This window comes from Sycon ciliatum, chromosome 6 (genome assembly GCF_964019385.1).
Source record: "Sycon ciliatum chromosome 6, ocSycCili1.1, whole genome shotgun sequence".
Taxonomy (NCBI): Eukaryota; Metazoa; Porifera; class Calcarea; order Leucosolenida; family Sycettidae; genus Sycon; species Sycon ciliatum.
Window position 1 is genome coordinate 4,982,991 of NC_088648.1, and position 24,334 is coordinate 5,007,324.

The window sequence follows — 24,334 nt, forward strand, 5'->3', positions numbered from 1 at the left end:
GGCCAGATAATACAAAAGCAAAAAAGTTCAAAAACATTGCACACATATACTTATAACAGTTACTGCAGCTTCCAGAATAGTCCATGAGAGCTGAGCTATAGATCGAGGTAGGAATGACAGATAAAGTCAGCCAATATTGCATAGCGTTGGGGAATTAGATCAGATCGGAAAAGGAACCGTTTCAATGAATTAAACGAAAACAATCTTATGTGAAGACTGTTCGTCATGACCTACATGTAGAATATTCATCTGGCCTAGAAATGTCCACTTCCTACACTCAGGCCGCATCAGATCAAAGTAACAGGACAAGCAATACATACTCAAAGGCAATAGTACGGATACTTAGCAGTTCTCAATCAAGCGCTTGGGCGCGGAGACATGCCGGTCGGAGCGACGCAAGGGTGCCGGTGCAACAACACTGGGAGCCGTCTCGACTCCAACGGCGTCTGCTGCTGGGGCTAGCGTATCATCCGGCCTGAAAGTGCTACTGTTGCTGCTAGCGTCCGGAAGTGGTAGAGGAGAATCTAGCACTGTCGGCGGGTCACTGGTCGGTGTAGGCAGCTGTGCGACCGCCTGGTCCGCAGAAGACGAAACGGGTACGTGGCCAAACTGCACCGCCCGCGGTCGTAGTTGGTCCCTATGGCGCTTCCAGACGACATCATCCACCTGTACTCCGAAACTGTGAGGGCTGTGGACATGCACTACAGTAGCTGGTACCCAAGTTGCTCCACGACCAAAGTTCAGGGCGAACACAGCGTCACCGGTGTTAAACTTTGGCGTAGTCAAGCTCTCCTGGTACACCTTGACCTGCCGATGACTCTCAGACTGCCGCAATGCACTGAGCCGGATTCTCGGTTGCCGGCCCATTAACAGCTCCGCCGGCGTCTTCCCACTGGTGGTCGGCGTTGTTCGATGCGCTAAGAGAAACCGGTCGAGCCTGACGTTGAGTGGTTCACCAGTATTCGACATTTCTTTCATCTTCTGCTTGAAGACGCCAACGTAGCGTTCGGCGAGGCCATTAGTTGCTGGATGACCTGGCGCCGTTGTTGTGTGTAGAATGCCATTGCCATCCAGGAACGCCTGGAATTCCGCACTCGTGAACTGACTGCCGTTATCTGTAACCAAGTGCTCAGGCAAACCAAACACAGAAAACAGATGGCGTAAAGCAGAAATCGTGGTCGCACTGGTTGCATGAGCCATGGGTATTACATCCAAGTACTTAGAGTAAGCATCTACCACCACCAAGAACATTTTTCCCAGAAATGGCCCGGCAAAATCAATGTGTATCCGTTTCCATGGACCCGTTGGCCATGACCAAACACCGGGTTTTGCCGGTGGGCATTTGGCATTCTCTTGGCATTGCAAACACGCATTGACTTTAGATTCTATATCCTGGTCAATATGGGGCCACCACAAGTAGCGCCGGGCCACTTGCTTCATTTTCACCATGCCAAAATGCTCTGCATGCAGATCTCGTAGCAAGAGCATTCGAAGTGAGCTAGGAATCACCACCCGGTTGTCCCATAACAAGATATCATTCTCCACAGACAATTCCATTCTCTTGCTAGCATATGCCTTGAGGTCTTCCTCAATTTCAGCAGGCCACCCATTAACCGTATAGCGAATTACTTTAGCCAATACAGAATCCTTTGCCGATTCTGCTCTCACCACAGCTGCTTTGATTATTGAGTCGTTCTCGATAAGCAAGACCTGTACCGTGACGGTCTCCTCCTCGCTCGGTGACACAGATTGCATTGGTTGTCGCGAGAGAAAATCCGCATGGACGTTTTCTTTCCCCGCGAGATACTGCATTTCGTAATCATATGCCGCCAGTTGCAATGCCCATTTCTTGATTCGATTAGAGGCGAGAGTGGGGACATCCTCGTGATTTCCCAGTAACTTCAAGAGTGGCCGATGATCAGTGACCACTATGAACTCTCTACCGAGTAGGTACTGGCGAAATTTGGTCACTCCGAACACCACAGCCAATGCTTCTCTTTCAATTTGAGCATAGCGTGACTCTGCTGGGGTCAGCTTACGCGACATGAATGCGATCGGTCGTAATTCACCATTCTCCTGCTTCTGCAGTAGGACTGCGCCAAGGCCCACTCCCGAAGCATCCACTTGCAACACTGTTGGCCTTTGTAAATCATAGTGTGCCAGTAGGGCTTCTGAACACATAGCATCTTTCAATTTGCCAAAAGCTTGCTCGTGAGTGGTCTCCCAGTGCCATTTCCCACCCTTTTTCAAGAGGTCGTACAAAGGAGCTGCAATTTCTGCGAAATGAGGCACAAACTTCCGCACGAAATTTGCAGAACCGATGAAAGATTGCAATTCGGCAACATTCTGTGGTGGTTTGGCCATTTTCAGTGCCTGTATCCTGGCTGTTGAAGGGGAGACGCCCTGCCCACTGATCGTGTGACCTAAGTAAGAGAGTGCTTCAGCCATGTAACAGAATTTCTCAGGATTCAATTTGAAACCTTTCTCATCCAGTCGATGGAGTACCCGGTCCACGTTTTCCTCATGGATTTCATCATTTTCACCGGTACACAGCACATCATCAATGTACCCGCCGCTGCCTGGTAGCGCAACCAAGGTTTCTTCCATTACCCTTTGGAAAATGGATACAGCACTGTGGAAACCAAACGGTAAGCGTTTGTACTGGTACAGGCCCTGAATTGTGTTGATGGTGGTGTATTTCCTGCTTTCCGGTGCTACCTCTAGCTGGTGGTATGCTTGGGACAAGTCGAGTTTGGTAAACTTCCCTCCCGGGCCCAACTTGTGCAACAATTCCTCGAGGGTGGGGAGTGGGTACTGTTCACATTCTGAATGCTTGTTAATAGTCCCACTGTAATCTGCGCAAATCCGTAATCCTCCTCCTGGTTTCTCTACTTGTACCGTTGGTGAGGCCCATTCGGAATGCGTCACTTTCTCAATCACCCCATCAGCCTCGAGTTTGTTCAACGCGTCGATGTACCGCTGTCGAATTGCTAGAGGTACTGGTCTTGCTCGTTTGTAGACCGGTTGTTCATCTGACACGTGCAGCTTTACTTGCACCCCTTGCACCGTACCCACAGTGGAGTTGTCAAACAGATTCGGGTATTTCTTAACGAAATCGGTAGTGGATTGCCCGCCAGTGCCCACTTTGAATATAGATTTCCATGGCAAAGTAAATCTGGACAAGACATCCCGGCCTAAGAGAGAAGGACCACCACATTCAGTAACTCTGACCAGAACATTCTCCTCTACACCACCCAAAGCCATTTTCATTTCGATTTCACCCAGACATTTGATTGGATTTCCTGTGTATGTAGATAGGGTGATGCTGGATGGTACCAGCTCAGACACGGAGCCATTGCATTTCAGAAAATCATTTTTTCCTAGCAGTGTGACGGTGCTACCCGTATCAATTTCCAAGTGCACCTGGACCCCATTTAGCTCGACAGGCGTAGTGTACGGTGCTACAGCTCTGTCACTCATGGTGGCATTCACATTCAACATCGGTACAGAATCATTACAAGGAACAAGCTCACCGGGGTTTGATGTTGTCCCGACATGCTTGACGGACCTGGCCGCTTTCTTCTTTAGGCAGGCTCGTTCGATGTGTCCCAGTTTGCCGCAAGCACGACACTTCGCAGATTTGAAGTGGCACTCATCCGGTCGATGTCCCAGCTTGTCACAGCGGAAACAGGGCTTGTCAGATTTGAACGTGGCGTTGTCGGCGAGCCCCGGCTCTCCGCGTACTGCATGAACCTGCGTTGAAAACTTCTCAGACTCGCGGAAAGCTGTCTCATGAGCCGTGGCCATGTCGACAACCTGCTGAAATGTTGTCGTCTCCTCAGCCTTCGCCAGGATTTCCTTCGTCGTGCTGGTAGAACCGATCGCAGTGATGAACTGGTCACGCAAGGCCCTGTCGAGATAAGCTTCAAACTTGCAGTCCATGGCTGCCCGTTTCAATCGAGCCGCGAACATGATCGCAGACTCGCCCTCCTTCTGCAGGGTTTTCTGAAATTGATAGGTGGCAGCAACTACACTGATCTTGGGCTTGAAATAATCACAGAGGAGCTTCAGCAACTCTTCGAACTTCTTCTGCCCTGGTTTATCTGGGAGGCACAAATTCTTCAATGTGGAATAAACCTGACCGGATAGTTGACTAATCAGCACGGCGCACTTTTTCTTGTCTGCCGCTGCCTGTACTGTCTCGGTTGCATCGTCAGCAACTTGGCCAATGTCATTAGCCAGAAAATGAAAATTGAGTCTCTCTGCATACTCGTCAAAATCCCCAGTCTCGAAAATTTCTAATCTGGAGTTGCGTCCTGCCATCTTCGTCGCCAATTGTTATGTCTGGCCCTAAGGGCCCACACACAGCATTACTCAGGTTCGTACAGTTATTGTAATAATCAAGGAACAGAAAGGCAAGGAAAAGAGAGCTCACATTCTCGGACCTAGTCCAGCACAGCAAGCATGCAAAACCAGCCACGAGCCCAGGCGCGCATGCGCGCCTTATCACATCACGTACACAGCAGGTGTGCTGATCAAGGGATAGGGTTGGTGTGCTGATCAAGGAATAGGGTGGGTGTGCTGATCAAGGGATAGGGTGAGTGTGCTGATCAAGGGATAGGGTTGGTGTGCTGATCAAGGGATAGGGTGGGTGTGCTGATCAAGGGATAGGGTTGGTGTGCTGATCAAGGGATAGGGTGGGTGTGCTGATCAAGGGATAGGGTTGGTGTGCTGATCAAGGGATAGGGTGGGTGTGCTGGTCAAGGGATATGGTGGATGTGCTGATCAAGGGATATGGTGGGTGTGTTGATCAAGGGATATGGTTGGTGTGTTGATCAATGGATAGGGTGGGTGTGCTGATCAAGGGATAGGGTCGGTGTGCTGATCAAGGGATAGGGTTGGTGTGCTGATCAAGGGATAGGGTGGGTGTGCTGATGAAGGGATAGGGTGGGTGTGTTGATCAAGGGATAGGGTGGGCGTGCTGATCAAGGGATAGGGTGGGTGTGCTGATCAAGGGATAGGGTGGGTGTGCTGATCAAGGGATATGGTGGATGTGCTGATCAAGGGATATGGTGGGTGTGTTGATCAAGGGATAGGGTGGGTGTGCTGATCAAGGGATATGGTGGGTGTGCTGATCAAGGGATAGGGTGGGTGTGCTGATCAAGGGATATGGTGGGTGTGTTGATCAAGGGATAGGGTGGGTGTGCTGATCAGTGGATAGGATTGGTGTGCTAATCAAGAGAGAGAGGGGGGGGGGGTGCTGATCAAAGGACAGGGTGGGTGTGCTAACACACAAACTAATCCGCAGTGGAGAGACAGGAATTGGCGCAAGCAGAAGCACTGTACTCAAGGAATTTGAAGCAAACACATAAGGCCAAGTCATAGTATGACTAGTCACCAGAATAAGTGGCTTCTGGTTCCTCCTTACCGGGCTCCAGCTGCTGCTGCTGCTGCTGCTGCTGCGGCTTGTTGTTGTTGTTGGCTTCTGTTGCTGCAGTGGTGGTCGGAGTGGTGGTTGGAGTTGTAGTTGGAGTGATTGCTAAGGCATGTTTTGAAGAGCAGAATACACAAGCAAAGGAGATGATAAGGCATGTTTTGAAGAGCAGAATACACAAGCAAAGGAGATGATAAGGCATGTTTTGAAGAGCAGAATACACAAGCAAAGGAGATGATAAGGCATGTTTTGAAGAGCAGAATACACAAGCAGAGGAGATGATAAGGCATGTTTTGAAGAGCAGAATACACAAGCAGAGGAGATGATAAGGCATGTTTTGAAGAGCAGAATACACAAGCAGAGGAGATGATAAGGCATGTTTTGAAGAGCAGAATACACAAGCAAAGGAGATGATAAGGCATGTTTTGAAGAGCAGAATACACAAGCAGAGGAGATGATAAGGCATGTTTTGAAGAGCAGAATACACAAGCAGAGGAGATGATAAGGCATGTTTTGAAGAGCAGAATACACAAGCAGAGGAGATGATAAGGCATGTTTTGAAGAGCAGAATACACAAGCAAAGGAGATGATAAGGCATGTTTTGAAGAGCAGAATACACAAGCAAAGGAGATGATAAGGCATGTTTTGAAGAGCAGAATACACAAGCAGAGGAGATGATAAGGCATGTTTTGAAGAGCAGAATACACAAGCAGAGGAGATGATAAGGCATGTTTTGAAGAGCAGAATACACAAGCAGAGGAGATGATAAGGCATGTTTTGAAGAGCAGAATACACAAGCAGAGGAGATGATAAGGCATGTTTTGAAGAGCAGAATACACAAGCAGAGGAGATGATAAGGCATGTTTTGAAGAGCAGAATACACAAGCAGAGGAGATGATAGGAATGATGTTCTCTACACTGTAACTGTTCTAGTTTCATGCACCGAGGGACAAGCAGACTTTTATTTTCACAGCAGGAGCGGGAACGCTCATAAAAAATATGTTGCAACGATTCACAGTCAGTGGAGATTCTACAGTGTGCATGATGCATGCTCTGCCTTGGCTGCGTAATCACTCAAGATAAGAAAGAAAAAAACAGAGCTTGGCGGTTGGCGATGTGCGCTCTGATTTCTGAGCTAATTGCGTCCACCAGAAGAAACTGGAACAGGATGTGTTTCCACTGAGAGGCCAGCAGACCAACCGCAATTGTCTACTATTGAGGTAATTCACATGTGGGCATGGATGAAATGCTATGTATCCTTAACGAGGTTCCTGTACTGATGTATAATGTAGTAACCAACAGATTTGGGTGGAAGTGAACACGTTTCCTCCTGAACTTGAGATTTCTTATGTACAGTCGTGTGTGTGACTTATCCTGCGGTCAGTTTCTCCGGCTTGGGGGCTATCTGACAGCAAGCTGGCAGCTCAAGTTTCCCAATGTGGTCCATGAAAACCGTTTTGAAAAACCCCGGATTTTGCCTTGTTCATGCACATTATACCTTTCTTTTGGCATTCTTTTCGTATACGAAAATTGTGTTTATACATTTCCCACATCAATATGAGCCCCATCGGTGATAATAAGGCAAAATTCGGGGTGCTTTAATGCACCATATTGGGAAACTTGAGCTGCCAGCACGCTGTCAGATAACCTTCAAGCCGGAGGGACTCACCGCTGGATAAAGGCGGATTCACAATACAACTTTCTGCGACGCGACGCGATTTGCGACAGTTGCGACAAGAAACTGCCTGTCGCGAGCTGTGGCAAGTTGTCGCAAGGCACCTGTCGCATGAAGGCCGATTCACAATACAACTTTCTGGGACGCGACATGCGACTTGCGACACATGCGACGAGCTGCGACAGCGACACACGGTTCACAATATTCTTCATGTTTGCGACATCCTCATGCACAAGCAGTGCACGTGCGCCCAGGGTCGAAACTGTACTCCATTTGTGTATGTCGCGTGTCGCATGTCGCAAAAGTTGAACTTTCTTCAACTTCTGCGACAGGTGTATTGCGACAGCTCGCGACAGACAGTTTCTTGTCGCAACTGTCGCAAATCGCGTGTCGCGTCGCAGAAAGTTGTATTGTGAATCGCCCTTAAGTTGAAGAAAGTTCAACTTTTGTGACATGCGACACGTGACATACACAAATTGAGTACAATTTCGACCCTGGGTGCACGTGCACTGCATGTGCATAGTACAGTGCATATCGGTTATAGCGTGGTCGTGTAAAAGAATACACCGCCTACAAGAATGAACTCTCATGTTTTCATAATCATAACATGGATTTCAAGTGCACTTTTGTTCTTACAAGCAATTTTATCGCATAGTAGAATATAGCGGTCCTAAGTAAGGTTGAAACGAGCATAATCTATAACAAACGAGCGATCAGTTCCACTAACGAGCAAGCTATCGAGTGAGCTAACGAGCTTCATTGATGTGGCAAATAATGATTTTTCAAATATATATTTTCCTAAGTTCGATTTTTTTCAATTCAGCTGGTCCAAATTATCACCGCCGACGTTTGGGGATGCTGCTGCTTCACTTTGGACTGCTGTTTGGTGTCGAGATGTCTTTTCAGCGCCGTCATTGAGCAGCCTTTGTAACAATAGACCGTTTTGCAAAGACTGTAGCCCTGTTCTTCGCTGCATCGCGGGAGAAAACTTCCAAACGACTGAGCGCAACTTTCACTCGAATGGAGAGTTGACAGAAGTTTGCCCTACAGCAGGTCAGCAGATGCGGAACAAGACATCAGTGGAGTCCACCAAAGCTGGAACGACAACTGAAACAACTCAGTGTCGTGCAGGCGGCATGCAGTCACTGTAACTGCGAGTGATTTTCACTTTGCGTGGGACTGGACTCTCGATCGACCAGGAGTCGTAAAAAATATTTCCGACTCCCTGCTCGACTTGTACTGCCATGTGTGCGGATTACGGTGTACGGTGTCCGTTAGTGCAAACGAGCTGGCCGCACAAACAAGCCGAGTTTCTGGCGAGCGAGCTAACGAGTACCCGATGAGATCGTTTCAACACTAGTCCTAAGAATGGACTTTGTGTAGCGAAACATGCCAGATTAGTACAAAGTGTATGGCCTGTGAGTGTAGTAATAACATCTGTCCCATGTAGTTTTGATCTGACTCGCGTTGCGTTGTAGTGCTGCAGGTTCAACTGTTGTGGTCATGTAACTCATATTGGATAGCCGCATGGTAAGCCTATGGGACTATGACCAGACGCATGCACAGTAGCACTACGTTGCACGTACGATGATCTTCCTGCCCCTGCACACATGCATATGATGTCACACTTGATGTAACGTGTGTAAGAAATATCAGAAATAAGAATAGAAAGTCGTTTTTCAAACACCCACGCTATAACCCATACCTACTCTACTACTAGTGCATAAGGCCTTTTTAACCCTATAACGCCTATAGGGCGGGATGTCGCAAGCATGAAAACGATTGTGAACCGTGTCGCTGTCGCAGCTCGTAGCAGCTCGTCGCAAGTCCCGTCGCAAGAAGTTGTATTGTGAATCGGCCTTAAGTCACACACGACTACATTTCCCACATCAATATGAGCCCAATCTGTGATAATATGTGTGACCATGTATGAAAATCGTTCAGAAGTGTTGGTAATTGAAGTGTTGGTAGATCAGTGATAATTAAGCTTCAGTTATCTGGAATATTCACAAACCAACAGGGTGTTGGATATCTGACACGCTAATGCACAAACTGGTTTTATGTACTAACCGGACTTGAATTAACGGGGGGGGGGGAACGACCTGCACTGACTTTTCCTATTGCGTCTGTGATCTATGCCATGGCTTTTGCTTTCTTGCAGGTTTTCACCGCTTCGCTGCAATAGTTGCTGTTTCGTGATAGTGTCTGATGATGATGGTGGTCAGCTCCAAGCAGCTACAGCCAACCAGCAACTGCCCTGGCGGCTGCAATAGGTACAGCTAGTTCACAGCTTGCCACTGCCGGTTCGTTTCTTGTTGCATCTTTTGATTGGTTCTTTAGTTGTGTTTCACTCTTCATAATTATGGTACATGGTATGTTTGGGATCTACTTTACTTGGAACTAACTTGGAGCTGACTTAGAACTGTTGGAGACGGTGCTATGTGCAGCCAACCTCACATGATCTCCAATGATTGGAATTTGTTCACAGGTCAGCGTCGGGGTGTATCACTTTGTAAAGGGTCAATACTCGCCTGCAGGTGACAACTTTCACACCAAGGTTCAACTCGAGTTCAACTCGAGTGACAGGACTGCACCCAAAAAAGGTCAAACAGGCTGCTAGTTGCATCCTGCAGGCACGGTGACCAGGTGACTGGTGTACGCAGGAGCTCGTGACCGCTTGCTCAAGCATGTTCGATTGGGAATAAGGGACAAATGCTGCATCGCAGCCTTTTCGGACCAAAACCAGTCGACTCAGCGTCTAAAAGACTACAACATATGGGCCAATCGCGGTCATCCGTGCTTTTATAAGAACGAAATGGCGCTTTGAGTGACATTTTGCATACAAATACACGGAGGAAACAAAATCTGTCACTCACGATCGCATGTAACATCAGCGCGTGTATTGTTCCACCTGCCGAATGTTTGATTGTATGCAACACACATCACTGGGTTCTTATTCCGTGGAAGATAACCTCGGTTACAGGTAACAGTGGCAACAGAATGAATGCTGTTACCCGACGTGGTTACATGTCCATTGTGTACTGCGATCGTACTATCGCAATAGGTAGTGACAGCTGTCAAGTGTTGGTCAAGGAATGACATCCGTCAAGATACCGAAAAATGCGTGAAATCATGAAAAACAAGACACAGAGACATAAGCATCCCAATTAGACTTCATATCTATCATTCTGGGTGCGCCAAGTAAGTTTCAGAGACAACAATGACATCATAAAGTCAACAATGACATCATAAAGTCAACAATGACATCATAAAGTGGCCTTATTCATGATACTGTGGCAGACTCCCTCTAATTCGAACCTCAAATTTCCAGGCCCCAACTTCGAAATATCTGGAACTTCTAATTATCCCTATGCAGTACCATGTGAGCCGAGCCAAGCAAAAAGGTGGCTTAGGCATAATTTTTGGAAATTTCTTTTTCATGCCAAAGTGAGGTCTACCTATCCAACTTCCATCAAGGAAATTTTGGTGCCCATCTGAAATGTATATGTGCCATAAATAAGCATACATTCGCACATGTCACAGCATGCCTGGTGTCAATGAAACTAAGAAAATAATTATGAAGACCTACTCCAGAAAACATGGGACACCAAGTGGAGACAAGGCTTAGCAGGTGTGGAAGCAATACAAGAAGAACGAGCACTTGTGTTCTGATTAGAAGATCCAAGAAAGAAGAAATAATTGATCTATGCATCTCCTGTCATTTCATCACGCAACACGAATTTTCATATCCTTCAACGATTTTGTGAGTCTGTGACTATACTTTCGCTGGGCTGGGAAACTTCGCATCTTACCAAGACAGTCTGTCATCCTCTCTCCAATCACCCACGCCAGCATGAATTAATCCTTTCCTGTGGCTCGTAGTGTTGTGCCAGAGATCGAGCTCCATTGGTCCCTTGCACGTAGGTCCAGCAGATTGCACATCGCTAAAAAGCGACACTGATTCTTTATCCGTCCTTGTCCATGTCATTCTCCTTCCCTGGTGTAGGTAGTGGTAGAAGCACCACGGGACGATATGCTAGCAGGTAGAGTCAATGCATCGCTTCGTTGTGTGACACTTGCCTTGAAATGAGGAAATTTTGGAGCACAGTACGCCACGTCATGAACATTTGAAGGTACCCGAAACAAAGTGGAACATCGCAGCAAGAGCCAACTCACTAGGGAGCTTGTCAGAGTGATAGTCGGGCTGCTTGTAGACGTCTCCACATAGGTATACCAGCCACTCTAGTCGTGGCCACGATGAGAACCACAGCCACTATGAATGAGCAAGTTTTCCCCGTCAGCGCCAAGAAATCCCCACAACAATGAAAGACGGAACACTGAAGAAGTGTTGCTCAAAAATAAATGGCCTCTTCCTTCTTCTCCACTTGCAAACTATTTACTTGAAAGGATGCTCGAAAGTGAATATTTTCGTGACTGCGCTCGAGTAGAATTTTGCCGACTGTGACAATTTGGTGATTTTCTCGATTTGTTGGCAAATGCTAAGCGACTTTTTAGCATGGCGCGGCTCATGTACTGACTATGTATGTCAAAATGCTCGAAATAGCATAGTGATTATTTTTTACATTTTATTTGCAACAACGAAAATTAGGTGGTTAAGAACAACGAAACATAGGTGGTTAAGAACAACGAAACATAGGTGGTTAAGAACAACGAAACATACAGGTGGTTAAGAACAACGAAACATACAGGTGGTTAAGAACAACGAAACATACAGGTGGTTAAGAACAACGAAATATAGGTGGTTAAGAACAACAAAACATAGGTGGCTAAGAACAACGAAATTAGTTCTTTTCAGCAAAGCACTGGATCGACACAACGTCATTGGACGTGGAGACTCGACTTCACTGCAGCTGACTCGCCTTGTACAGGACGTTATCGGAGCAAGAGCAGAAAAGTTGTACATGGGCATTTGCTTCTTCGATCTTGCCAAGGCGTTTGACACAGTGTGGCATAGAGGTCTCTTGAGGAAGCTTCAAGTCATCTTTAACATTTCTGACACACCGTTAAAGTGGATAGAGAGCTATCTTTCTGGGAGAAGCCAGTTTGTCGGGAGCAGACTCTCCAAAGCTACCCGTGCTGTCGGGGGTGCCTCAGGGCTCAATTCTTGGACCATTGCTTTTTGTTTTGTATGTTTTAATGATCTGCCAAGTCAAGTTTCTGGAATGTCATTGTTTGCTGACGATACAGCTGCTTTGTGCCACTGTAAAACTGTCAAACAGTTTGAGTCAGAGTTGCAAGACGCGATAAATATGATTGTCACCTGGATGTCCAGTTGAAGGCTTCAGGCAAACGTTTCTGCCTCAATGTTTAAGTTCACCTTTCCCAATTCACCCACAGAAATTCAGACGGTAAAGGAGCACAAACACCTAGGGGTAATGTTCGATTCATCCATGTCCTGGTCGGCTCATATAGATAATAATAATTAAAAAAATTAAAATAATAATAATAATACCCGTTTGTCTCTTTCCCTCAAACCAGTTAATAATAATAATAATAATAATAATTTTACAAGAAGTCGGAGGCGGATAATACTTTAATAACGAAGGTACGTGTTGGGTCGTAAGTATCCACGCAAACACACATCCAGTCAAAATAAGGCACTTGTCAAAGTATCCGAACGTTTTCGGTCCCTTCTCATCAAGGATTATACAGGGAATGGCTCAAGTTGGAAAGACTAAAACTTATATAGCGTAAAGATATGAGATAACAACACTCGTGACAAGGTGGGAAATTATCAAGTTCAGCACGACACAAAACTGGAAGGAAATAATAGTAGTGACAAGAACATAGTGAACAAATTAAGTTACATTGTTAACACCTCGACGAGGAGTAACACCAAACAATTGTAGTGACAACACATTTTCTTTCTGTACGCAAAGTTCAGGATCTAACTTACGGATATACAAAGCTTCTAACACAGCCAGATGCAACGCACATCTACCACGTGACAATATTGAGAACACATTATCACTGTACAACTCACGACAATTGGTACGGGCTGACAGATGTTGCTTGATGGACGAAGTGCGATTCTTAGCTCCGTTGGGTGTTGTCTCCTCCAATGTCCCGTCATCTCGCCTCTTCGCGGCATCACCACTACCCGTCTCTCTGCTTTTCCGCGGCCTTCCACGTTTTCTGACACTAGCCGTTGTGTGCGCGATGCCCAGTGGCCTTTCAGCTACGTCTCCTCCATTGCGGATTTCTATTGATCTTCTTACTCCAACTTGTCCGGTGTTCGATATTGAGGTTCGTTTTCGCGGTCTACCACGTTTTCGAATATTGACTGTTGTTGTCACTTCCGTTGTCGTTGTACGTGCGTCCTCACCAGTCCGTATTTTTACTTGGCTTCGCGTAACCCTTCCCGACGCAGACAGATCCTTTGTCAATTTCGGTGGTTTACGTGTCGGTCTTTCACCAGCTTTCACGCTGTTCTCAGCTGGACCCTGCCCTACACACGCGGAGGAAGACAGGCATGCAGTCACATCTTCACAGGAAGAGGAAGATCCACGAATGGACATGACAGCACATTTTGGAGGACGACCACGGCGAGGACGACACTCACGCGCATCAAGCGGAACAAAACTTAACGGCACATGTTGACGAATGCGCGCGCCCAGGTGCTGAAGGGTTCTACCTACATACCGATCTTCACATTGTCGGCTTTGAAAGAAATAGATAAGGTTACTTTTACTAAGGGTAGGTAGAACATCCTGGGCATCGCGCACACAACGGCTAGTGTCAGAAAACGTGGAAGGCCGCGGAAAAGCAGAGAGACGGATAGTGGTGATGCCGCGAAGAGGCGAGATGACGGGACATTGGAGGAGACAACACCCAACGGAGCTAAGAATCGCACTTCGTCCATCAAGCAACATCTGTCAGCCCGTGCCAATTGTCGTGAGTTGTACAGTGATAATGTGTTCTCAATATTGTCACGTGGTAGATGTGCGTTGCATCTGGCTGTGTTAGAAGCTTTGTATATCCGTAAGTTAGATCCTGAACTTTGCGTACAGAAAGAAAATGTGTTGTCACTACAATTGTTTGGTGTTACTCCTCGTCGAGGTGTTAACAATGTAACTTAATTTGTTCACTATGTTCTTGTCACTATTATTATTTCCTTCCAGTTTTGTGTCGTGCTGAACTTGATAATTTCCCACCTTGTCATGAGTGTTGTTATCTCATATCTTTACGCTATATAAGTTTTAGTCTTTCCAACTTGAGCCATTCCCTGTATAATCCTTGATGAGAAGGGACCGAAAACGTTCGGATACTTTGACAAGTGCCTTATTTTGACTGGATGTGTGTTTGCGTGGATACTTACGACCCAACACGTACCTTCGTTATTAAAATAATAATAATAATAATAATTATCATTACATTTTGTAATAAAGTCAGCCGTGCTCTTGGCTATATTAAAAGTCATTGTAAACATCTCTCTATTCCGTGCCGTTCAGCTATAATTTATCTCCTTCCATTGTTTGAATATGCTGGTGTGGCCTAGCTAAGGTCTTATCCAATTCCATTGAAGTTCATCATAAGAAAGTTCTAAAAATTTTGTTCTCGAAGAAACCTTCCTTTCCCTCCAATGAGTTGTACTTATTAGCTCAGACTACTCCGTTAGAGCAACGTCGACTAACTTGCCTCTGTATATTGGTTCATCGAATGCTCTTGGGTTGTGTTCCTGAACATATAAAGCCTTATAACTGGTTTGTTTCGGGCCGCTCAACCAGAAACAAAGTGTCTCTTGACTCTGTGACTACTGTGCGTGGCTACAACTTCCCGACTCAGTGAAGACTTCTGCATCATTGAAAGAATTTAAAGTGAATCTGAGGGCCTGCTGATGACTGAGTGCACCGTAATAATAAAAAAAATTAATCAATATAGCTTTTTAAACTGTTTCCTTTTCATGTATATAATCTTCTCCTTCTTTTACCATGGTTGGCTATCATCCACATCTGCCCGTTTTGGCTGCCATTGGAAGCCATAAGATGTTGAATAAATAAATAAATAAAATTTCATCTTCTACGAAGCTCTAGTGAAGCAGTTTTCAATCACACACAGCCTTCCCGTTGAAGCTCCTCTCCGCGATGTGTCCTTCTCCGAAAGGCCGCTTCGTGTCCGCAACAGCACAGAGAGACGGCGTAGCACTGAATGCCGTGGCATGGCGCGACAGGAAGGTGCATTCCTTTGTCAGCATGTGCCCAAAGTCCTGCCAAGAAAAAGCGGTATGATGACAACTTGAAACTATATTTCAAGACAGTTGAGCGACCGAAGTTGGTGGCAATGTACCATGATGGCGCGCCTTCCATTGATGTCCAAAACCACCTTCGGCAGGATGGCTTGGCTCTGGAGCAAGTGTGGCCCACGGGCACCTGGCACCATCGTGTGTATGCCTCAGTGTTTGGCATCATGGAGACGAATGCTTTTCTTGCATTTTCCCATTTCTGCTGTGGCCTCGACAAAATCACCCTCTCGGCGTTCACCACTTGTCTTGCGGAGCAACTGATCCGCTACAACATCCCACACCAGCCGCAAAGTTAAACAGCGGCTGCGGAGCCTGAAGCAGATCAGCCTGACAGCAGCGAGCATCGGTTGGTATCCCTGACCGAGGTCAGCGGCAAGCCACACACACACAGTGTAAATGTGTTGCGTGCAGGCATATCTGCGACTCGGGCAGGAAGGTGAGCTACTACTGCTTCACGTCTGGGCCGAATGCCATGATGTGCTCTCCGGCCACAGGACGCCCGTGTTTTCAATATCACATCGTCCATGGCCTACCGCACTGAGTGAACGTGTGTTCAGCCTGCTATGCTCACTCCATATTATTATTAGTGCAATTAGGAGTATAATCGATGCAGACATGGCCAAACAACAACGAGTTCATGGAATTTTTAAGGATTTTTATGTTATTCAAAATCGATTTTCGTGTTCCGCTCATCAGTGAATAGTATCGGAACTGAGGGTACTGTGTACAACAATAGAACATTTTATAACAGCATAATTAATTAAAAGTGTGAACAACAAAGGAAGTGCTACAGCATTACATAATAGGTGTCAAACATAGTGCTAACGTATATAACTGAGTGCAGCCACAAAGCAAGAGGTGATACAGTGCAACATGACACAACATTTACATCTGATAACCAGCTACGAGAACAACTTTAGCGCGACTACATGCTTCTTTTGTTTACAAAGAACAGGATTATGCACACGAATACATACAGCTTCCAGAACCTTCAGCTGCTTAACATAACTTGCACGGCACAAAACAGAAAAGTGAGAATCATCGTACACACCAAGACAATCTGGACGTGATAACAAGTGACAAAATACAGCTGACTTTTTGCTCACGTCGCTCTCTTCCGTCTCATCCCGCTCCTTTCCTTCGACCTCCTCCGCCTTATCCTCGTCCTCCGTCTCATCTTCATCATCATCGTCCTCATCACCACCATCATCATCACCAGTCACTTCCTCATCATCCGTTTGATGCTCAGTCTCACTGCACTCCTTATCAGCCTCCAACATGGCTCCATCATCTCCACCAGCATCACAAGTCGTCTGACCGCTGCTCCGCGTCACCGTTGCTGGGTTCTCTGCTACTGCACACCCATTTCCACTGTCCATTTTGCGTGGGCCAAGTCCATTCCGTGCATAAATTTCAAGTGAATAGTTTGCTGTGCTTCTTCTGGGTCTATGGGTGAGGATATTGGTTTCATTTTGGTTTGTCGATGATCTCCCTCTCTGTCCAGACACAGTCGGCACCGTGGATCCCAGCACCGGGGGGACCACCGTCTCGGTAGTCACCAAAGGTAAAGGGGGTGGCTCAGGCGGAGGCAAGGGCAACTGCCGAGGTGAAGGTTCAGTGTCTCTCGGTGGCCCCTCCTCCATTCCAGGACGATGATGTTGTGCTAGAGTAGGCTCCGCTGCCGTTTGCAGTGGGTCGAGAAGTGGTGGCCAGGTCAATGATGGCAAACCCACCCCAGCCCCAGCCACCCACGGCACCCCAGGTGGTGGGGCCGGTGGTGGCACGGGAACAGGCGGCGCTGTCGGCACAGCGTGTTTGTCTACTGAGCTAACCGGGTTCTTACACGGCCTACCACGCTTTGGCCTCTTTGCTCTGGCTGCTGGTGGTAATAAGTGCAACGGCACATGTTGTCTGATACGTGCGTTCAGGTGTTGAAGAGTCCTACCAACGTACCCTTTGTTGTTCACACTTTTAATTAATTATGCTGTTATAAAATGTTCTATTGTTGTACACAGTACCCTCAGTTCCGATACTATTCACTGATGAGCGGAACACGAAAATCGATTTTGAATAACATAAAAATCCTTAAAAATTCCATGAACTCGTTGTTGTTTGGCCATGTCTGCATCGATTATACTCCTAATTGCACTAATAAAATTGCTTTCTCCACGCCGACTCCATATTATTATATTATTATTTTTTCATTATAAGGCGAGACCAAAATAAAATCGAGATTCCCGGGCAGGACCCACAATGAAATTGGTGCGGGCGGGCGAATTTTTATTTTTTTCCTATGACTGTGTGTATGCGCATATGTGCATGCCATGCCGAGCTTTTTTTTTACAGTATTTTCCAGTAATTTTTATTTTTTTATTCAAATTTCACAAAAAAACAGGCACGCGGTTTACCCGTTCAATTTTTCTGTATTTCGGCCAACGATGGTTCTGATCTGTACATCAGGGAGTCGTACAAGCAAAGCTCGGGTTTGTGTGACTCCACGTCACAGATCTACTCACACGATTGGTACTGTAGATGTATTATGAACTGTTCAAAAAAAAATGGCCTTGGCTCCATTTTGGTGCGGGAGGGCCCGGGAATCACTAATTTTTTTGGTCTCGCCTAACGTCTTTTTTTCTACTGTTGCCAAGGGTGTTGCCATGGTACCTGGCAATTCAACATTCGATTCGGTCGTTATATGCATTGCTTCAAGAGTACATGAAAACCAGAGTGTGCAGCTCGGATGGGTGGCTGTCACGGCGAAATTCCGTTATTACATCATTTTAGTGATGTAGTGCGTACAAGCAGGATTCAAGCAGGTCTCTTTCTGCACAACTGCAGCTCAGTTGTACGCACTACGCCATTTCCCGCCTCAGATCTGGGCCAAATATGATGTAATCACGGAATTTCGCCGTGACAGACACCCATAGCAGAAAAGGCCCCAAGCTGCACACTCTGGTTTTCATGTACTCTTGATTGCTTACATCAGTTAGCCTGCTATGCTCATCCTATACTTATTATTTATTGCTCATTATAATTATCTTCTTTTTTTCTACCGGTAGGACCAGGGTCTATGCAAGCTATCACTACAGCTGGTGGACCTCGGTGTATGTCTGCTATTCTGGATGTGGTGAAATGTGCCTGGGATGCCCAAGAGGTCCTCCAGGATTGGGTCGACTGTAGTCTCGTGCCGATCCCCAAGAAAGGGAACCTCGCCATTTGTGACAATTGGCAGAGCATCTCATTACTTGACGTTGCGGGCAAGGCAGTGGATTCTTTAATCCAGCAGCATTTTCAGATTCTTGCCGAGTCTATACTACCAGACAGCCAGTGTGGTTTACGTAGAGGCTGATCATGTACAGACATGGTCTTCATAGTAGGTCAATCTACGGAAAAGCTGTATGAACATCGATGCAAGGGGTTCCTGGTATTTTTAGACCTACGGAAAGCCTACAATTCTGTCAATTGTGAAAGTTTGTGGTTCGTTCTGGGAAGAGTTGGTGTCCCCGATAGACTTGTCCGCATTATTCAAGCTTTTCACTCCCATGAGGGTGCGCAACAGGCTCTGGCTGCGTTTGTACAGGTTGCTGGCGCATATGGCCTGAAGGCGAATCTCGCGATTACGAAGGTCATGCCGGTCGTCTGCGGACTCACAGCACATGACCGCTTGCCTTTGATGGTAGTGGGTGATAATGTTGAGATCGTGGCAGACTTCAAGTATCTCGGCTCCATCGCACATACATGTACGGATGTTTGATCGGCTCATAATATCAAGTCACTCATTGCTGGATCTTCGAGGACCTTTGGGGCGCTGCGTTGTACATATTTCATGGATCACAACCTATCAGTTGCCACTAAGTGCCAGGTATATGAGGTGTGTGTTGTGTCCCTGTTGCTCTACTGCTGTGAGTGCTGGGTGCCGCTGAGCCGGGATGTAACCGCCCTCTCGACATTCCATCATGGCCAGCAATCGAGGACATCTGAGAGTTGTAATTTTTGTACTCCTCCCAGGTGTGATTTTTGGCGTGCTGGGCCAAGCACAAGGAAGCCATCTGCAAAAAAACTGCAGAAAATGGTTGTTGTTTGATCCTTTGGTGTAATCTTTGTTTCTAGTCGAAGCTAGTTGCTGTTTGGAGCAGAAACGCTGAAATTGACTATTTTCTGCATGTACTCATACATGTACTCATGTTCTCAGGCATGCAGTCTCACTCGTATTTTAGCTATTTTTCTGGAATGGATGCTGCTCTGCGCCCCTTGGTGAACCTTTCCTGCGCTCGTGGAGCAGCTGAAAAGGACCACTGGTATGTCTGGTTCCTGGTTTGAAAGTGGAGAGTCGACTTTTGTGCCTTGAAAAAGGAGTAGAGAGCGAGTAAGGTACGTCTGTGGCTTATTTTTGAGTGCTCCTCGAACATTTTTGATCGTGATAGAAATTCTCAGACCAAAGTCAGACCAAAGTCATGATGGCCGTACAGTTTTCTTGTGGATTTTTTAGTTGTTTCATCTCGTATCTATGTCAGTATCGTGATGGTGAAGTGGAGAGGGTGATTTTCTTCCTCTAGGCTTTGTTCGGCCGACTTCGCTTCGTCCTCGTTGAAAAGTGATCCTGAAAAAAAGGTCGATTCGCAAAATTATGTTGATTTTCAATGTACGTGGTGACATGCGATTGCTGGCTATGATTTCATGTATGGGATTGATCCTGGGTATCACTCAACTTGACATACGGACATCTTGCTTGACTAACACTGAGGTTTTGGCAATCTGAACTCCGCCAGACAAGACGATCTACCAACCCGTCTCATGCGTCGCCAGATGGAGTGGCTGGTCATCTGTGCAGAATGGAGGAGGAGCGTACTCCGCGTCAGCTGCTGTTTGGCTCCCTCTTGCCGACCCGTCCTGCCTGTGGCCCTCGAAAGAAGTGGCGTGACGCCGTGGGAGCAGATGTTCGATGCCTAGACCTGGGCGATGAGGCATGGTTTGACCTGCCACAGGAGCACAGTGAATGACGAGGGGCGTGCTCCAGCGTTAATTCATCTAGACCGCGCCCACAACCGCGAATTTATCTGGACCACGCCCACCACCACGAACACCATGGCGGTTTGTGGCTGGTCACTGTCAAAGAGTGGTATGGCCCGACACAAGTGCAAAGAGGAGCGCAGCAAGCAGATCGCCGATCAGATCGGGAGCAGGAAATGCCCGACGTGTAAGAGATGGTTCAGGAGCACCGGAGGCCTCACTGTCCATGAGTGTCGACCTGACGATCGCTCTACGTGCCCAGTGACGGACCCTTCATTGTCTGCGCCCTACTCGGTTGCGGCAGTACTGGTGCCAGCGAGGACTCAGCTACCACTACCCAGCTGGGTGCATGCATTACTATTTTTATTCCAAATTGATCCCAGTGCAGGTTTATATATTTAAGGGCATCACAGGTTAAAACTAATTTGAGCAAATTGCATGGTTTTGCTCGTTTACAAAAATATTCTAGGAAACCACATTGAATGCCACTAAAATGGAATCTGGCTTCATTCAAGCAGCTGTGTGTGGCGGACTGTCAATATGCAAAGCTCAATACCCACCGGTTCTAGCCAGGTCCAAATAGGCAGGGGCAGGAGAAACAGGTAATCTGTGACCCATTTTTTTCATTTTGCAAAATCACCATGCCATGCAAAATGCAACGTGCAGGAGAGGATCGCCGGCTTCACCCCACACAAGTGTGCCTTTATGAACCTTCTGTTACCGACATTTGACTGCTTTTCATTGAATAGCATGAAAAACACAAAATTGACAATTATTGTAAGGGGGGGGGGGGCATTTTCAATCAGAGTAGGAAGGCGCTGCCTCCTCCTCCCCCCCCCCCCCCCCCACACACACACAACACACACACACACTCCCTTTGGCTAGGACCATGATACCCATCTGTAAGTTGCACGGTTGATGCAGAAGTCTGGACATGGGAGGTCCGGATAAGAATACCCCCAATGTTTTAATGATAGCTTGCATAGACCCTGGTCCTACCGGTAGGACCTACCGGTAGGACCATCATACACTGACATGCCACACTGGCTATATACCAGTGTCTTCCGTAAAATTGAAACCACACACTACATAGAGCCATTGGGTGAAATTCTGAAAATTTGGACGCGGTTGGACGAGTACTACTGCAGGCTACCATGGCAACGCCCATGGAAGCGGCAGAACAAAAGAAGATTATGTTGAACATTAAACGAGAGAGCTTGGAAGCTCAGGGCCCTACGCTATGCTTTTTTGCCTTGATGACCTAGACAAAAAAAAAGCATAGGGATGTTATAAATTCTTTAAAAAATTCCTTTTTTTAAGACATAACCTGGGATTCGAACCCGCACTATCGCGCGCCCTGCATGCATCCCCCGATACACTTCGCATACATACTAATTCTTCCAAGTTGTTTCACATTGTGATCTTGCATTTGAAAGCCCTATTTGAATATGCATTGTGGCCAGCCGTCTTTGATGGCACGGTACGGTAGGGGATAGGTACGGGACAGGTACGATCGAGGGTAATACGACACCGTCTCCCGTACCGTACCGTACCGTCAAACACAGCTGGCCACATACAGCTGCCCGCAATATTCAAATAGGGCTTTCAAACGCAAGATAATAACGTGAAGCAACTTGGAAGAATGGGTATGAATGCGAAGTGTATGGGGGAATGCATGTAGGGCGATAGTGCGGGTTCGAATCCCAGGATATGCCTGAAAAAAAAAATACATGTAGGAGAATTGAAAAATTTATAACATCCTATGCTTTTTTGCCGTCAGATACGGATAGCGCCAGGCGTGACACAAACAAACAAACACACAAACAAATACCAAATTAAAGCTGTGTGGACCCTGGCTAGCGCCAGACGTTACTGAAGTAACGTCTTCTGCATAGCTACGGGACTGATGTAAGATGAGCATAGCAGGCTGACTGATGTAAGCAATGCATTATAACGACCGTGTCAAATGTTGAATTGCCGGGTACCATGGCAACGCCCTTGGCAACAGTAGAAAAAAGGAGTTATAATGAAAAATAAACGAGAGAGCTTGGAAGCTCAGGGCCCTACGCTATGCCTTTTTGCCTTGATGACCTAGACAAAAAAAGCATAGCGATGTTATAAATTCTTTAAAAATTTCCTTTTTTTTAAGACATAACCTGGGATTCGAACCCGCACTATCGCGCGCCCTGCATGCATCCCCCGATACACTTCGCATACATACTAATTCTTCCAAGTAACTTAGTTGTTTCACATTGTGATCTTGCATTTGAAAGCCCTATTTGAATATGCATTGTGGCCAGCCGTCTTTGATGGCACGGTACGGTAGGGGATAGGTACGGGACAGGTACGATCGAGGGTAATACGACACCGTCTCCCGTACCGTACCGTACCATCAAACACAGCTGGCCACATACAGCTGCCCGCAATATTCAAATAGGGCTTTCAAACGCAAGATAATAACGTGAAGCAACTTGGAAGAATGGGTATGAATGCGAAGTGTATGGGGGAATGCATGTAGGGCGATAGTGCGGGTTCGAATCCCAGGATATGCCTGAAAAAAAAATACATGTAGGAGAATTGAAAAATTTATAACATCCTATGCTTTTTTGCCGTCAGATACGGATAGCGCCAGGCGTGACGCAAACAAACACACCAACACCAAATTAAAGCTGTGTGGACCCTGGCTAGCGCCAGACGTTACTGAAGTAACGTCTTCTGCATAGCTACGGGAATAATATAGATGCAAGCATGAGCATAGCAGGCTAAGCACACGGTCACTCAGTGTGGCAGGCCATGGACGATGTGGTATTGAAAGCACGTACGTCCCGTGGCAACAGTAGAACGCCCTTGGCAACAGTAGAAAAAAGGAGTTATAATGAAAAATAAATAATATAGATGCAAGCATGAGCATAGCAGGCTGAACACACGTTCACTCAGTGTGGCAGGCCATGTACGATGTGGTATTGAAAGCACGTGCGTCCCATGGCCGGAGAGCACATCACAGCATTCAGCCCACACGTGGAGCAGTAGTAGCTCGCCTTCCTGCCCGAGTCGCGGACATGCCTGCACGCAACACATTTACGCTGTGTGTGTGGCTTGCCGCTGACCTCGGACAGGGATACCAACCGATGCTCGGTGCCGTCAGGCTGATCTGCTTCAGGTCCGCAGCACCTGTTTGACTTTGCGGCTGCTGCGGGGCGTTGTAGCGGATCAGTTGCTCCGCAAGACGAGTGGTGAATGCCGAGTGGGTGATCTTGTCGAGGCCACAGCAGAAATGGGAAAATGCAAGGTAAGCATTTGTCTCCATGATGCCAAACACTGAGGCATACACACGATGGTGCCAGGTGTCCGTGGGCCACACTTGCTCCAGAGCCAAGCCATCCTGCCGAAGGTGGTTGTGGACATCAATGGAAGGCGCGCCATCGTGGTACATTGCCACCAACTTCGGTTGATCAACTGTCTTGAAGTACAGTTTCAAGTTGTCATCATACCGCTTTTTCTTGGCAGGATCTCCGGCAAGAGTCGTCCCTCACGTGCTGACAAACGAATGCACCTTCTTGTCTCGCACCATGCCACGGCATTCAGTGCTATGCCGTCCCTCTGTGCGGTTGCAGACACGAAGCGGCCTTTCGGAGAAGGACACATCGCGGACAGGAGCTTCAACGGGAAGGCTGGGTACGCCGTCTTGACAACACCCGCAAAGAAGAGCCCAAGCTTCATAAGAGCGACTGCTGTCTTGACGGATGCAAACCAGGAATCGCCGCACACGATTCTTCCCGAGCCATGCCAGGTATCCGTCAGTCGCAAAGTTGTGGCAGTTCCAGCACCGAACTCTTTCTGCCACTTCTTGGTAGCCATGGTGTCTTTGCCCTCGTTGATTTACCATCGCAAGCATGATGTTGGTGGACGCATCAGCAACGGACTTAATTTCGCAGCCCACACCTTTTGGCTT

The 24,334-nt window shown here is 47.0% G+C and overlaps 1 protein-coding gene across 2 annotated transcripts in view; it reads right to left on the reverse strand.

The window, feature by feature from the left end:
* The window catches only part of LOC135819230 (E-selectin-like), a 98,379-nt gene that overhangs the window by 3,151 nt on the left and 70,894 nt on the right, over positions 1-24,334 (reverse strand). The window contains exons 10-11 of one of the 2 annotated variants that reach the window (XM_065332395.1): positions 9,986-10,183; positions 5,429-5,539 (exon numbers count right to left, since the gene is read on the reverse strand). In XM_065332395.1, coding sequence (XP_065188467.1) covers positions 5,429-5,539; positions 9,986-10,183 — 309 coding nt within the window. The remainder of the gene's footprint in view (positions 1-5,428; positions 5,540-9,985; positions 10,184-24,334) is intronic. The other variant, XM_065332397.1, reaches the window with a different exon arrangement.